The sequence below is a fragment of the Podarcis erhardii genome (genome assembly GCF_964252035.2).
Source record: "Podarcis erhardii genome assembly, chromosome: 10".
Taxonomy (NCBI): Eukaryota; Metazoa; Chordata; class Lepidosauria; order Squamata; family Lacertidae; genus Podarcis; species Podarcis erhardii.
The window spans coordinates 1,583,467-1,599,081 of NC_138500.1; the positions used below are offsets into that span (position 1 = coordinate 1,583,467).

The 15,615-nt window shown below is 48.2% G+C and overlaps 1 protein-coding gene and 1 long non-coding RNA gene across 6 annotated transcripts in view; one reads left to right on the forward strand and one right to left on the reverse strand.

Moving 5' to 3' along the window:
- Positions 1 to 9,512, forward strand: part of LOC309351849 (uncharacterized protein) — a 156,740-nt gene extending 147,228 nt beyond the window's left edge. The window contains exons 1-3 of one of the 5 annotated variants that reach the window (XM_081879960.1): positions 3,668 to 3,745; positions 4,905 to 5,043; positions 6,185 to 9,512. In XM_081879960.1, coding sequence (XP_081736086.1) covers positions 6,365 to 8,122 — 1,758 coding nt within the window. In that variant the 5' untranslated portion in view covers positions 3,668 to 3,745; positions 4,905 to 5,043; positions 6,185 to 6,364 and the 3' untranslated portion in view covers positions 8,123 to 9,512. Of the gene's footprint in view, positions 1 to 3,667; positions 3,746 to 3,769; positions 5,044 to 5,073; positions 5,160 to 6,184 lie in introns of those variants that run through there. The other 4 variants (XM_081879959.1, XM_081879961.1, XM_081879962.1 and 1 more) reach the window with 4 other exon arrangements.
- LOC309352055 overlaps positions 1 to 15,615 on the reverse strand; it is a 266,510-nt gene that overhangs the window by 168,492 nt on the left and 82,403 nt on the right. The gene's annotated exons all lie outside the window — the stretch shown is intronic.

Consider the following 15,615-nt stretch of genomic DNA (forward strand, 5'->3'; position numbering starts at 1 on the left):
CACAACAATAAGGATCATGGTCTGCTGACCGCTGTTTTGCTGGAGCTTCCTTCTTTTACTGACCACATGGACCCGCGGGGGAGCAGCACCCTGATGATCTCGGCTGTTGAGTCGTCTCTCACCCCGGAATTTTTCATTACCAATAATGATCTTTTAAAATGTTTATATTTTTTGTTGTCTGCCACACTCCAAAAAATTTCACCATCTTTTCTATCCCCAGCTCTGTTATCTGTCTCTACTCATTTTTCTTCTGTTCTCTCATATTTTTACCAACAATTTATTTCCATTTTTATTCAATTTAACACCTGCGACTTGGCCAAATTGATTAATCTTGTTGAACACCATTGGTATACTTTCCAGTGGGTTTCTACCATTATTACCAGGTTGTTTGCAAATGCCTTAAGTTCATATGATCTTCATCCCACTGTAATAATAATAATAATAATAATAATAATAATAATAATAATAAAATAATTTATTTGTATCCCACCCTCCCTGGCCAAAGCCGGGCTCGGAGCGGCTAACAACAGGTAAAAATAGCCCAATGTACAGAAAATTGCACAGTCAATTAATTAAAACACATTCTAGAATCAATTCAGAATCAAATTCATGGCAACCATCGGGTTAGGGTTCTATGAAGATTACAGAAGGAGAGGGGGGGTCGGATTGTGCCTTGGCGAAAGGCCAGGCGGAACAGCTCCGTCTTGCAGGCCCTGCAAAAAGATATATTGATGATGCTGTGAGAACTCTATTCTGGGATATGGTGGGAAAGTTTTAAATGTCAATGTCGCCCCCTGCTCTGGGATCACTCGCTGTTGTTGAACCTGTTGCACAACAATAAAGAATCTTAGTCTACTGACTGCTGTTTTGCTCCAAATTGCTTCGCTGGAATTTCCTTCTTTTGCTGACCGCACGGACCCGCAGGGGACTTGGACCCTGATGAGCTGAGCTCTTGAGTAGACTCTCAACCCAGAATTTTCCTTATCAGAAACTTTCTGCAAATGGCCTTTGCAACACAACTCCCTGGATGGTTACAAAGTATACACATTTGCCTCTTTGCAACTGATGCTTCCGCTTAGCTCCGTTTCCTCAATGAATCCTCCCATTTCTGGATGAAATAGAACTTCTGCCAGGAAAACCTGAGCTGAAACAGGACAGAGAGCAAAACAGGAGCCCTGTCTGACCCCCGTCAGCCCCCAGACTCCCCCAGTCACGTGGCAGGAGATTCTTCCTGAGCCCCCCCCCCCTGAGATGGGTATGACATCATGGATGACCCAGTGATGATCCATATGATCCATTGGTGATCCCCATGATGCAAGCAGACTGGTCCAAAGAGCAGATCTCTAGGCCTGAATGAAACGGGTCTGCGATGCTGGATTCTGGAGTCAAGAAATCCGCCCTTTCCAGTGATCTCTCAGGCTGGCCGGAAAAGGCAGGGAGCAGGAATCCTCAGGGATCCCGACGGACAGACAGACCTGTCATGTTGCCAAAACACGAACTCGGAGTCTGATCTGATTTCCATGCAGAACTCATTTTGTGACTTCGCTGTTGGATTGTCGGGATCAGCCCCTCCCCCCTCTCCTGATCCCAGAAGGAAGACGGAAGGGGGGGGATTTCCTCTCCTCCTCCCCCCCCCGCTCAAAACCTTCCCTCCCCTCCCGGCACATCCTTCTCTCACCCCGCCCCCACCATCCCAAATCCCTCCCCCAATACATTGCTCCTCCTCCTCCTCCTCCAATCCGGCTTCTGCTCCAGGAAAGCGGGGGGGGGGGGGTGAGCCCCCTCCAACTCTGCCTGCTTCTCCCGGAAGTGGAGCTTCAACTCCGAATTGCTGCTCTGCCCCGTAGCTCGGGGGGGGGGCGCTTTCGGAAAGGGGAGTTAGAAGGCAGGGGACCCCCCCCCCGTGGATGTTGCAGGAAAGGAGAATCGGGAGCGAGGACAAAGAGGTAGAGGGGTCGCGGGGGGGGGGAGAGGGGAGAAAAGGACCCAGAGACGCCCTCCAGCTCCCCCAAGCGCCTTCCGTGGGGCCGGGATCCCGGCACGCGGGCTGCGAAGGGGCGGAGATGGGGCGCCCACCCACGAGGACTCCCTGGCCCCCTTTCCCCCGCGCAGGCATCCCTGGGGCGCGGAGAGAAGCCAGGATAGAGACCCCATGTCCCCCCTTGCTCGTCTTGGGGGGCCCCTCCGAATGGAGAGATGGGGGCGCATGTCGAGGGGTGAGCCAAGGGGGCCTCTGGGTACAGGGGGGCCAAGGGCGGAGGTAGGAGGGGGCACCCCCGGGGCAAGGAAGCACAGCATTGGAGGGGGGGGGGAGATAGCCTTGGCTTCTCTCTCCCGCCCAGGAATCGACGACCAGAGAGGGATCCCTGGAAAGTGGGGGTCCTGTCCCCCCACCCTTCCTTCCTGCACCCCATAAGCCCCTGCCCTGTCCAGACGCAGCGGTTCTGCCCAGTCCATTCCTTGGTCCCCTGGAGAGGAGAGGAAATCCCGAGAGGAAGAGGGGAGGGGGAAGGGCGGAGGCTCTTGGTTTCCGCAATCCCACCCAGGAAGCAGACAGAAACCTTTGCCTCTCTCCCAGGCTTCCATCTTTAAGTCTCTTTTCCACTGAGGATGAGGATAAAGTACACCTGTCATCAGAGTCCATGGAATGGCTCTCAGGATTGATACAGAAGTTGCACCTCAAAAGCATTTCTGTTCCTCTTATTCTTTGAAGGCAATGTCAGAGTGACTGACAAGCTGAGATACAATCCTTCAGCATCCGATGACAGCGACTGCATGAATCTTCCCAGTCAAAGGAGCCATTTTCAGGATAGACAGTGCCTGGGGCTGGAGGCTCTACACACCGGGTGTGCCTGTGCAGGCCAAAGACTGCCAGTATTAGCACAGGTGAGGTGTGTGAGCTTCCCAAATTGACAGACTGTATGTGAATGAGAGTTTGTGGGTGGGATTATAATTTACGGCAACCCTGTGATTTTCTCCATGCATAACATTTCGTGAGCTGATATTGCAGTACGAATTCCAAAATAACTACAAAAAATCACATGATAATAATAATAATAGTACAGTGGTACCTCTGGTTAAGAACTGAATTCGTTCTGGAGGTCCATTCTTAACCTGAAACTGTTCTTAACCTGAAGCACCACTTTAGCTAATGGGGCCTCCCACTGCCACTGCAGTGCGATTTCTGTTCTCATCCGTAGCTCTAGGGGGGGTGCTTTCGGAAAGGGGAGGAGGATGGGAAGAGGAGGATCCACCCCCCCACCCCCGTGGATGTTGAAGGAAAGAAATGAGAATCAGGAGCGAGGACAAAGAGGTAAAGGGGCAGCGGGGGGCGGAGAGGGGGGGTAAGGACCCAGAGACCCCCGCCAGCTCCCCCAGGCGCCTTCCGTGGGGCCAGGATCCTGGCACTCTGGGTGCAGGGGGTGCCAAGGGCGGAGGTAGGAGGGGGCACCCCTGGGGCAAGGAAGCGCCTCCTTCAAGGTGACCAGAGAGGGATCCCTGGAAAGTGGGGGCTCCTGTCCCCCCCACCCCTTTCTTTCCACCCTCGTGGGTGGGCGCCACATCTCCGCCCCTTCGCAGCACAATAATAGTTCAGTGGTACCTCGGGTTAAGAAGTGAATTTGTTCTGGAGGTCCGTTCTTAATCTGAAACTGTTCTTAACCTGGAGACCACTTTAGCTAATGGGGCCTCCTGCTGCTGCCGTGCGATTTCTGTTCTCATCCTGAAGCAAAGTTCTTAACAAAAGGTACTATTTCTGGGTTAGCTGTAAGCTGAAGTGCCTGTAATCCGAGGTACCACTCTAGACGTTATAGTATTCGTCTTTTCCCCCAGCCGCTCTGGGCAGCTTATAGTACATATAGGTAAAGGTAAAGGGACCCCTGACCATTAGGTCCAGTCGCGGACGACTCTGGGGTTGCGGCGCTCATCTCGCTTTACTGGCCGAGGAAGCCGGTGTGCAGCTTCCAGGTCATGTGGCCGGCAGGACTAAGCCGCTTCTGGCGAACCAGAGCAGTGCACGGAAACGCCGTTTACCTTCCCGCCAGAGCGGTACCTATTTATCTACTTGCACTTTGATGTGCTTTTGAACTGCTAGGTGGGCAGGAGCAGGGACCGAGCAACGGGAGTTCACCCCGTCATGGGGATTCGAACCGCCGACCTTCTGACTGGCAAGCCCTAGGCTCTGTGGTTTAACCCACAGCGCCACCCGCGTCCCTACAGTACATATACAAGACAGTAAATCATCAAACATTAAAAACCTCCTGATACAGCTGTCTTCTAAATGTCAGATGGTTGCCTGTTTCCTTGCCCTCGGAAGGGAGGGCATTCCATGGGGCAGGAGGCCCTCTGCCTGGTTCCCTGGAACTTCACTTCTAACAGCAAGGGAACCAGCAGAAGACCCTCGGAGGCGGACCTCCCTGTCCAGACTGAGCAATGGGGATGAAGATGCTCCTTCAGGTCCACAGGGCTGAGGCTGTTTATGGCTTTAGGTTGCAGATCTTGCTCCTCCATAATGATCGATGTATAGTTAGCAGAGTAGGAGAAAACACAGAGGCAGCAAAAAAAAATTCAGCTGAGAAATTTCTTACCGAAGACTGATAAGCATAACAGGACCCAAAAATAGCAAAAATGTAACTTACAGTAAAACCCTGACTTAGCAAACCAAAACAGCACTCAAGTAAGAAACAGACAAACAGAGTAGAGTAATATCAGAATATGAAGTGGGAGCAGGCGCATTTCAATACTGTAATTTATATATAATTCAATGTCAGAGTAACCCTGGGACTAGATAACAAGCCTCCAGGTGGACGTGCCCCATCTGCCCTTCACGTTCCTCTTCCGCACGGGCAGAATCTGCCTTCTGGACTGTGGGATTCACGGTTGTTCTCCTCCTCTCCATCCACCAGGGCTTGACTTCAGGTGCAGCAGAATTCCCCAGCCCCGCAAGGATTTGAGACCCATCAGCTTTCCTCACCTGGTTTAGCCGGCCGGTTGAAGCTGTTGCTTGAAGCCCTGTTGCATGCTGACAGCTTCTGGAAGCCACAGGTGAGAGCCGAGTGCAGGGTGGGGACCAAGGTGGAAAAATGACCCCAGAAGGTGCAGGACATGTCTCCCACCAAAGGAACTACTGCTCCCCAACACCCCATGACATCTAGATTCAGGTAGGTAGCCGTGTTGGTCTGACGCAGTTGAAATAAAAAATTAAAAAATAGTCCAGTAGTACCTTCAAGACCAACTATGATTTTTCTAGGTATAAGCTTTCGTGTGCATGCACACTTCTTCAGATACACTGACACAGATGTCATCAAACCCTTGTATATCGTGGGAGGGGGTGGGGTGGGGTTTTTCTCAGAAGGGTACTCCTACTACCATCTCCCACTACCCTCCACTATATGAAGAAGTGTGGAAGCACACGAAAGCTTATACCTAGAAGAAACTTAGTTGATCCCTAAGGTGCTACTGGACTATTTTTGTTACTTTTTTACTTCAACTGTGTCAGACCAATATGGCTACCTACCATTAAGTACAGTTCTCTCCTTGCCTTGAATATCCTGCTTTTCAGTGCCAGATTAGGATAGTCCTCTATCAGAAGACAAGCACAGGATCAGGCAGCACATCATCATTATAAAGAACGATTGGGGTGGGTGTTTCCGCCTGGGATTCCCATGTGCCAGCTGCTTTCCTTCTGCTTCTCCTGCTCTCTCCATGCAATGTGAGGCATGTAGACAGAGGTCCATCTCCAAGAACAGGAGCTTCCCTGAGCACCCATTCAGCTGACCCCAAGCACCAAGCCTTGTCGCTAGTTCTCTGACTGACCCAGACCACAGTCCCTGGAAGAGATGAAGGCCTGGGTCTCCCAAAATAGTCTATATGAACCTCCTGAGGTCAGTGGGACTGTGCAGGTGATTCATGAAGAACTAGAGGTGGATACGGGGGCAACCACTTGATTTGAAAGGCAGTCCCACAGGACAACAGTATTCCAAGATCATGGTGTGTTATTAAAGATGATTGAGGATTATGAAAGGTTCCTGATGCATTACTACCATTTGACACCATACCATTTTCATTTCCTAAAAATTGGGAACATGAGTAGGACATGGGAGATTGTAGGAGATGTTGAAATAAGAGAAGGTGCTAATGGAGGTTGATGTGTCCTTTTTTCCCTGTGTTCTCTTTCCTGAAACAGGATTTCCTTTCTGCCCACTCTGAAAAAGGTGATGGAGAAGACAGAATTGCAGGGGACAGGGCACCGTTCGTTTCATTAGGAATAGCCATTAAAATGTGTGAAATGTGGAATATGCTCCACTGAAGGAGCACACATAGTTCACATCAACAAACAGAAAAAGGAAAGAATACATTTAAAGGTATGGAGTGCGGAAAGAGCTTCTCTTTCAATGCAAAACTTAGAACACACCAGCGGACTCACACAGAGAGAAAACGTTTTAAGTGCAGGGAGTGTGGGAAGAACTTCATTCAGAGTGGACACCTCAATATACATCAACGGACACACACAGGGGAGAAACCATTTAAATGCATGGAGTGTGGAAAAAGCTTCAATCAGAGTGGAAGCCTTAGAAACCATCAACGGACTCACACAGGGGAGAAACCATTTCAATGTATCAAGTGTGGAAAGAGCTTTAGTTTTAGTGGAAGCCTTACAACACATCAACGGACTCACACAGGGGAGAAACCATATAAATGTATTGAGTGTGGAAAGAGCTTTAGTGATAATGGAAACCTAAGGAGACATCAACGGACTCACACAGGGGAGAAACCATTTAAATGCATGGAGTGTGGAAAGGACTTCAGTAAGAGTGAACACCTTAGATCACATCAACGGACTCACACAGGGGAGAAACCATTTAAATGCATGGAGTGTGGAAAGAGCTTCAGTCAGAATGGAAATCTTAGAAAACATCAACGGACTCACACAGGGGAGAAACCATTTAAATGTATTGAGTGTGGAAAGAGCTTTAGTGAAAATGGAAGCCTTAGGAACCATCAACGGACTCACACAGGGGAGAAACCATTTCAGTGTATGGAGTGTGGAAAGAGCTTTAGTAACAGAGGATGCCTTAGAATACATCAACGGACTCACAGAGGGGAGAAACCAATTAAATGTATTGAGTGTGGAAAGAGCTTTAGTAACAGAGGATACCTTAGAAATCATCAACGGACTCACACAGGGGAGAAACCATTTCAATGTATCGAGTGTGGAAAGAGCTTTAGTTTTAGTGGAAGCCTTAGACAACATCAACGGACTCACACAGGGGAGAAACCATATAAATGTATTGAGTGTGGAAAGAGCTGTAGTGATAGTGGAAGCCTTAGAAAACATCAACGGACTCACACAGGGGAGAAACCATTTAAATGCATGGAGTGTGGAAAGAGCTTTAGTAACAGAGGATACCTTAGAAATCATCTACGGGTTCATACAGGGGAGAAACCATTTCAATGTATTGAGTGTGGAAAGAGCTTTAGTTTTAGTGGAAGCCTTACAACACATCAACGGACTCACACAGGGGAGAAACCATATAAATGTATTGAGTGTGGAAAGAGCTTCAATCAGAGTGGAGACCTTAGAAATCATCTACGGATTCACACAGGGGAGAAACCATATAAATGTATCGAGTGTGGAAAGACCTTTAGTGAAAATGGAAGCCTTAGAACACATCAACGGACTCACACAGGGGAGAAACCATTTAAATGTATTGAGTGTGGAAAGACCTTTAGTGAAAATGGAAGCCTTAGAACACATCAACGGACTCACACAGGGGAGAAACCATTTAAATGCATGGAGTGTGGAAAGAGCTTCAATCAGAGTGGAGACCTTAGGAACCATCAACGGACTCACACAGGGGAGAAACCATTTAAATGTATTGAGTGTGGAAAGAGCTTTAGTTTTAGTGGAAGCCTTAGAAAACATCAACGGACTCACACACGGGAAAAACCATTTAAGGGTATGGACTGTAGAAGGAGCTTCAGTCAGAGTGGAACCCTTGATTTATGTCAACAGACTCACACAAAAGACAAACCATATACGGTAAATATCAGGAAAGTAGATAGAAATTCACTCATAGTGGAAGTTCAAAATCAACAGACTTATGGACAGGAAGAACTTTAAGAGTTTAAACCCGTCATACCATCAACAAACTCAGAGGGGAGAAGCAGTTTAAATGAAAAGACTGCAGAAAGTGCCTTCTTTATAATGGAGCATTTAAGGAACAGGGACGCGGGTGGCACTGTGGGTTAAACCACAGAGCCTAGGACTTGCCAATCAGAAGGTTGGCGGTTCGAATCCCCGCGATGGGGTGAGCTCCTGTTGCTCGGTCCCTGCTCCTGCCCACCTAGCAGTTTGACAGCACGTCAAAGTGCAAGTAGATAAATAGGTACCGCTCCGGCGGGAAGGTAAACGGTGTTTCTGTGCACTGCTCTGGTTCGCCAGAAGCGTCTTAGTCCTGCTGGCCACATGACCCGGAAGCTGTACGCCGGATCCCTCGGCCAGTAAAGCGAGATGAGCGCCACAACCGCAGAGTTGTCCTTGACTGGACCTAATGGTCAGGGGTCCCTTTACCTTTACCTTTAAGGAACATCCAGGGACTCTCACATGGGAGAACCCATTTAGATGTATGGAGTGTGGGATGTCTTCCTCTCAGCGTCCACTCTGAGCCATAAACTCAGCTGGAAATCATTCCTAAAAGCATGAAGTATATGTGAAGTTCTGGTGTTTATATGTAAAACTGTATAATAATGAAATAGGGCAACATCTCACAATGGTGAGTATAATTTTAGATGAAAGTACCTTTGGTTTTTGCACCAAACTCTGTCCCCCCCCCCACCGCATGATCTCCCAGCACTGCTTCTTCACCAGAACTTCATCGCTGCCTCCTGCCCTGCGCGTTCTGAAGAAAACTTGAAATACTGAAATTGAATGGGAGATTTTTCCCCAAGCCTAATTTCAGAAGGGGGAAGGAGGGGCTGCAGGTACCAGGAAAGTCTCCTGGGGGCCCCACCTTCATTCATGAACCCCATGGGGCAACCCCAGAGCTCCTGCTCATTCTGGGGTTTGAGGAAGATGGTCCCAGAAGTTTTGCTTCAATCATGCTTCTCAGGAGTTTTCCTACCAGAGGACCACAGTGCTGTGGCTGCTGTTGTTGTCATGGACTGGCTGGTGGGGGGGGGGGAGGCACAAGCTGGGAACCCAAAAGGGAAGAAGGCTCAGATCCTGGGAACTGGTGGTGGGATGAGCAGAAAGAGGGAGAAAAGGGAGCAGACTGGAAGGGGAGATGTTGCAAGCTGAGGAGGAAACAGGGTTTGGTGAGCGGGAAGAGTCTGGGGCAGAGAGCAGTTCAGGCTCAGAGGGAGGAGAGGAGGGGGCCTGGAGACCCAGAGGAGGCCGGCTGCTGAAGCATCCAGGGAGACTCCCCCACCTGCTGCGCCCAGCACATGCCTTTGAGTCTGGCGGTTAGAACTCTTAGAATGTGGGGATCCCATTTTTCAACCAAAGCAAAAACCCTCTAGCCTTTTCCCAGGTCTTTCCTGACTTGACAGTCGTTTGTCTTTTCTACGAAGGACTCTACAAAGTCCTTCTCCCTCCCTTTACTTACCATGGGGTCCCAGCAACCTTTTCTGCCTCTTACACGCTAGGGAAAAGAGTCCCTTTCCATTGGACGCCTGGCAGCCCAGTGCCAAATCCGGCTGCTCCAGAGAGAACGGAAAGGAACTGTAAACACCCTTGCGCTCTGACGTGCACCAGTCACTTCCTCCCGGATCCTGGTGCTGCTGGTGCAGCTGCATTTACGAGAAAAAGAGAGATTGGAAACCGAGCCCAAGTCCCTTGCTATCCAAACTGGCCACTTGGACCAGCCTTGGGGCGTCTTCCTTGGGGAAAAAGGAAATGTTTCAGATCTCAGGTTCCCCGACAGGGAATGAGAGCTTTGATTGGCGTTCTCCCCTTCCAGTTAATTGCCTCTCTAATTGCAGAACCCCAGTTCTCCCGTTCTCCCCTCCCCCTCCTCGCTACCTCTTGCCAGGAAGGCTGGGAGTGAAGACCGTCAGCAAAAGAGACAGCAAAGGATGAGAATCTGGGTTGTGGGTGTTTCTGAGAATCCCGCCCACAATCTTCTCCATTCCTGGACTCACATCCGCATGCGCTGCTCTTGGCCACCCCGGGGTCTTTTGCTAGATTAATTCATGACCGGCCTGGGGCTGAAAATAAACTACCAAAAAACTAAATTACTGACAAAAAGACCTCACAATTGAAGGGGGGGGGACTTCAAGAAAAAACAGGTCTGGAAACTAAATATAAGGTTAAATACTTTGGAATCTGGATTTCAAATAAAAGTTTAAATTTATATGAGGATAATTCTAGTAAAGTATGGAAAGAATTTTTTTAAAAATATATGGAAACCTGGACCAAACTCCATCTCTCACTCTGGGGAAGAGTCTCGGCTGTGAAAATGAATATCCTCCCCAAAAAGATTTTCTTATTCCAAACAAGGCCCATTTTAGGAGAAATGAATTGTTCTAAGGAGTGGAAAAGGGAAATATCTAGATTTATATGGAGTGGAAAGCCGAGAATTTAACACCAGTTATTAACTGATAAAAAGGAGAGAGGTGGGTTTTTCTGGAATTCTACCATGAGGCGGCAGGATTGGTTTGGATAAAATACACTAAAAGATACGGACATATTAGACTTAGAAGGCCACGAGAATCGGTCTGGATGGCACGCTTCTTTAATGTACGGAGAAGTGAAGGTCCACAGGGGATTTTTGAGCCATGTGAAATAAAATCTGGAATAAATATAAAGGACTACTTGAGCCAAAAATACCCTTGTGGACATTACAAAGAGAAGCCATATACTCATGTTAGAATATTTACAACTAGCAAAACTGACGGGAAGAGTTAGTGTTGTATTGAACCGGAAAATATTTGGAGAATGGAGAATATTTAAGGATTATATAAGATCATATTGTACCAACCACACCATATTAGCAGAACTTGACTGATACTTGTAAACACAACAAATGCTGTTTGTGGAGTAAACTGGAACAATATTAAAGAATATAAAACTGTGCAGAAAAAACAACGACAGTATAAACAGTACAATGAGAATGATTGGAAGACTCATTTTGTCAGAATTCTTTTTTATTTAATTAGGAAGATTAAGTTTTTTCATGCACATAAATCTGCTTCTTTCTTTTTCTGTATTTTCTTCTTTCCTTTTTTCTTCATTGTTTTTTCTTTAATTTTCTTTTTGCAGTATGAGATTGTAAATTCTTTGTATATGTCTGTAATTTAAATCAATAAAGATTATTTTAAAAATAAATCATTTTGTGGCCGGCCTGATCAAGCGTTGCTTCGTCTGGTTAGCCCCGCTGGAACTCCAGTTCTTTCCAGACCCTGGGGTCACTAGAGGACTGGTGGCTCCTCCTGGCAAATGACCTGCTGCGTGCTGGATCACCAGTCCTTCCTTGCCCCCCTTGAATCCCATCTGGGGTGCCATCTGTTGTAAACAAAAGCTGCCCTTTTTCCAGTACATGTGAAAAGGATCTAGGAGTCTTGGTTGACCACAAACTTGACATGAGCCAACAGTGTGACGCGGCAGCTAAAAAAGCCAATGCAATTCTGGGCTGCATCAATAGGAGTATAGCATCTAGATCAAGGGAAGTAATAGTGCCACTGTATTCTGCTCTGGTCAGACCTCACCTGGAGTACTGTGTCCAGTTCTGGGCACCACAGTTCAAGGAGGACACTGACAAACTGGAACATGTCCAGAGGAGGGCAACCAAAATGGTCAAAGGCCTGGAAACGATGCCTTATGAGGAACGGCTAAGGGAGCTGGGCATGTTTAGCCTGGAGAAGAGGAGGTTAAGGGGTGATATGATAGCCATGTTCAAATATATAAAAGGATGTCACATAGAGGAGGGAGAAAGGTTGTTTTCTGCTGCTCCAGAGAAGCGGACACAGAGCAATGGATCCCGACAGTAAGAGCTGTTTGACAGTGGAATTTGCTGCCCAGGAGTGTGGTGGAGTCTCCTTCTTTGGAGGTCTTTAAGCAGAGGCTTGACAACCATATGTCAGGAGTGCTCTGATGGTGTTTCCTGCTTGGCAGGGGGTTGGACTCGATGGCCCTTGTGGTCTCTTCCAACTCTATGATTCTATGATTCCCTTATGGGGGACACAAGAGCCCTTTATAGAGTCCCTTGTAGGTTCTCCATTGGTAGGAGGAAATAACAGAGACATCCAGAGACTATTGAGAAGCAAAGCAGCTAGTAAGCCTGATCTTTATTGATCTGCTGCAACAGGGTGCTCCCCTGAGGAGGACCCCAAACCAAGCCGTGCCTGCCCTTATATAGACATTTTAAATTTCCTGCCCTGGAGCTCCAGACCACCTCTCCATACATCACAGAAGGGGTGTAACCCCAGACCACCCCCGCAAACATCATACCTACATCACAGAAAAGGCGGTCTGCAACAGAAATGTGAATGTTGTTTTTTTCCCTGTCTGCCAGGTTATCTGATAATGCCTTATCTGATTCCCTTTCCTGGTAGTCTGGCCATTCCTTTGAGATGGTGATTTCCCAATTCCTGAGACAATGGGAAGGTTCCCTCACCCGCTCCCTCCTTGCAGAGAAAACATTTGGTCAGTATGGAAGTCTAAATGGTTTCAGGACGGTCTTCCTGAGCTGCTCCAGACATGGGGTCGACATATCTATGTATGTGCTTGCTTGCTACATTTATGAACATTTATTATATATATAAAAGACATTGTTACGGAAAATCTAGGTGTGACGCTGCTCTGCCACCTAGCTCGTCGGACTGAGTCTGCGGTTCCCTGCAGAACAAAAGGAGCGCAGCCAGAGACCGGAGCAAGTTGGAGAAGATCCACATTTATTGCACAACAGGTTCAAGGGGAGATTGACCCCCAAGGATGGGGTGACATGAACTTTTATAACTTCCCACCATTACCCGAGATACAAAGGCATCATCGCTACTGTCAGGGAAAGGGAGGCAGCCAGGGAAGGTGGGGGCATGGAAGCACTTACCGAGAGCCTAAACAGCCCTTTTCCAGCTTGTCTTCCGAATCGGAGACTGAATTAGGGAGTGGCCAGTCTGTTCCAGGAACTAGTTACTTTCAGAGGAGAGGAAATAAGAGGCGTTCCCTGTCTCGCTGGGCATGCTGGTCTAGAAAACATCACGAAGATTCAGAAGCGTCAACTGAGTAAGCAACACGGACGCGTTGTTTGGAGCTCCGGTGTTGGCTTGGAATTTGCAGTATTAAATCTACCAGACAGAAGTGGCTTGGTGCCTGGAATGTTATCTCTAAACTAGTTACAGATAGGTAGCCATGTTGGTCTGCCATAGTAAAAAAAAAAAAAAAATCCTTTCAGTAGCACCTTAAAGACCAACTAAGTCAGTTCTTGGTATGAGCTTTCGTGTGCATGCACACGAAAGCTCATACCAAGAACTGACTTAGTTGGTCTTTAAGGTGCTACTGAAAGGAATTTTTTTTGTTTTATCTCTAAACTAGCTTGGCAGCAAACAATCCCTCACAGCTACATCATCACTACATCACGATTACATCAGAACAGGGGTGGGTTCTACAGGATTAACATATGGAGGAGGGAGGGGGAAACATGCAGAGTTGGAACATGTATTGAAAAGCACATTCTGAGTACCGGTGGTAAGAGAACAATGGGGTCTTAGTTTGCATAGTCTGTCACCCGGCCGAGCCTGGAGGAAGGGCTAGACTGGGTGATTTGGCATCAATGAGGACTTTCCTGGGTGACCGTGACTGTGACCTCCCGCTTGAGGGATTATGGAAGGTACTGGGCAGTCTTGAAGTCCTGAGGAAATTGAGCAGTTTGGCATTGAAAGCAAGAGAATCGGTGGTACAGGTGATTTTCTATGAATTTTTATATTTTTTTAGCACTTTGAAACAGTGGCAGCTCATTTTGGAAATGAATTGCTACATTGTATCAATTTTGATAAGGGACGCGGGTGGCGCTGTGGGTAAAAGCCTCAGCGCCTAGGGCTTGCTGATCGAAAGGTCAGCGGTTCGAATCCCTGCGGCAGGGTGCGCTCCCGCTGTTTGGTCGCAGCGCCTGCCAACCTAGCAGTTCGAAAGCACCTCCGGGTTCAAGTAGATAAATAGGGACCGCTTACTGGCGGGAAGGTAAACGGCGTTCCGTGTGCTGCGCTGGCTCGCCAGATGCAGCTTTGTCACGCTGGCTACGTGACCCGGAAGTGTCTGCGGACAGCGCTGGCCCCCGGCCTCTTGAGTGAGATGGGCGCACCAACCCCAGTCTGTCAAGACTGGCCCGTACGGGCAGGGGTACCTTTACCTTTACCTATCAATTCTGATGGGCTTAGCAAGGATACCAGGTGTCAGTCCATGGTTCTCACCGCAGGGAGCTGTCAACAGCTTGTCAGAAGGTAAAGGAGGCTGCAAGAGCTGACACTGCAGACCAAATGCATTGTGCTGATTGGCTGGAGGCTGCGTTGGGTGCAGGCTGATTGGTCAGGACGCTCCGGTAGGCAAATAGTCTGTTCATTCATAAAATACGCTCCTCGCTCCTCCGGTCTACCCAGGGAAAGGGAAAGGGCACTTTATTGGGGGGGCTTGGGTTTCGCCTGGTGCTTAGTGCAAAAGAGTGAGGGGGCTGAGGGGTCCTTGTAGGGCCGGGCGCCCTTGAGGTCATCGCCTCGAACCCTCTGAAGGCTTCTGGGAAGGGGGTTGACAACCTTAATTTTTTTATTACAGGATTCATCCATTCTAGCCTTTCGCATGATGAATTCTGCATCTACGTTAAATAAGCAGGGAGACAATATACAGCCTTGTCATACTCCTTTCCCAATTTTGAACCAATCAGTTGTTCCATATCCAGGTCTAACTGTAGCTTCTTGTCCCACATAGAGATTTCTTGTCCCACATAGAGATAGACAGATGAGGTGATCAGGCACTCCCATTTCTTTAAGAACTTGCCATAGTTTGCTATGGTCGACACAGTCAAAGGGTTTTGCATAGTCAATGAAGCAGAAGTAGATGTCTTTCTGGAACTCTCTAGCTTTCTCCATAATCCAGCGCATGTTTGCAATTTGGTCTCTGGTTCCTCTGCCCCTTCGAAATCCAGCTTGCACTTCTGGGAGTTCTCGATCCACATACTGCTTGAGCCTTCCTTGTAGCATTTTAAGCATAACCTTGCTAGCGTGTGAAATGGGCGCAATTGTACGATAGGTGGAGCATTCTTGGGCACTGCCCTTCTTTGGGATTGGGATTCATGTGTTGCAGGAAACACATGAACTCCTCTTTGTCCTCAGGAATATAATCATGGGGAGAGGAAAGGAGCAACCGGGCAGGTGACAAGAAGAAGAAGAAGAAGAAGAAGAAGAAGAAGAAGAAGAAGAAGAAGAGGAGTTTGGATTTGATATCCTGCTTTCTCACTCCCCTTCAGGAATCTCAAAGCGGCTCACATTCTCCTTTCCCTTCCTCCCCCACAACAAACCCTCTGTGGGGTGAGTGGGGCTGAGAGACTTCAGAGAAGTGTGACTAGCCCAAGGTCACCCAACAGCTGCATGTGGAGGAGCAGAGACGCGAACCCGGTTCCCCAGATT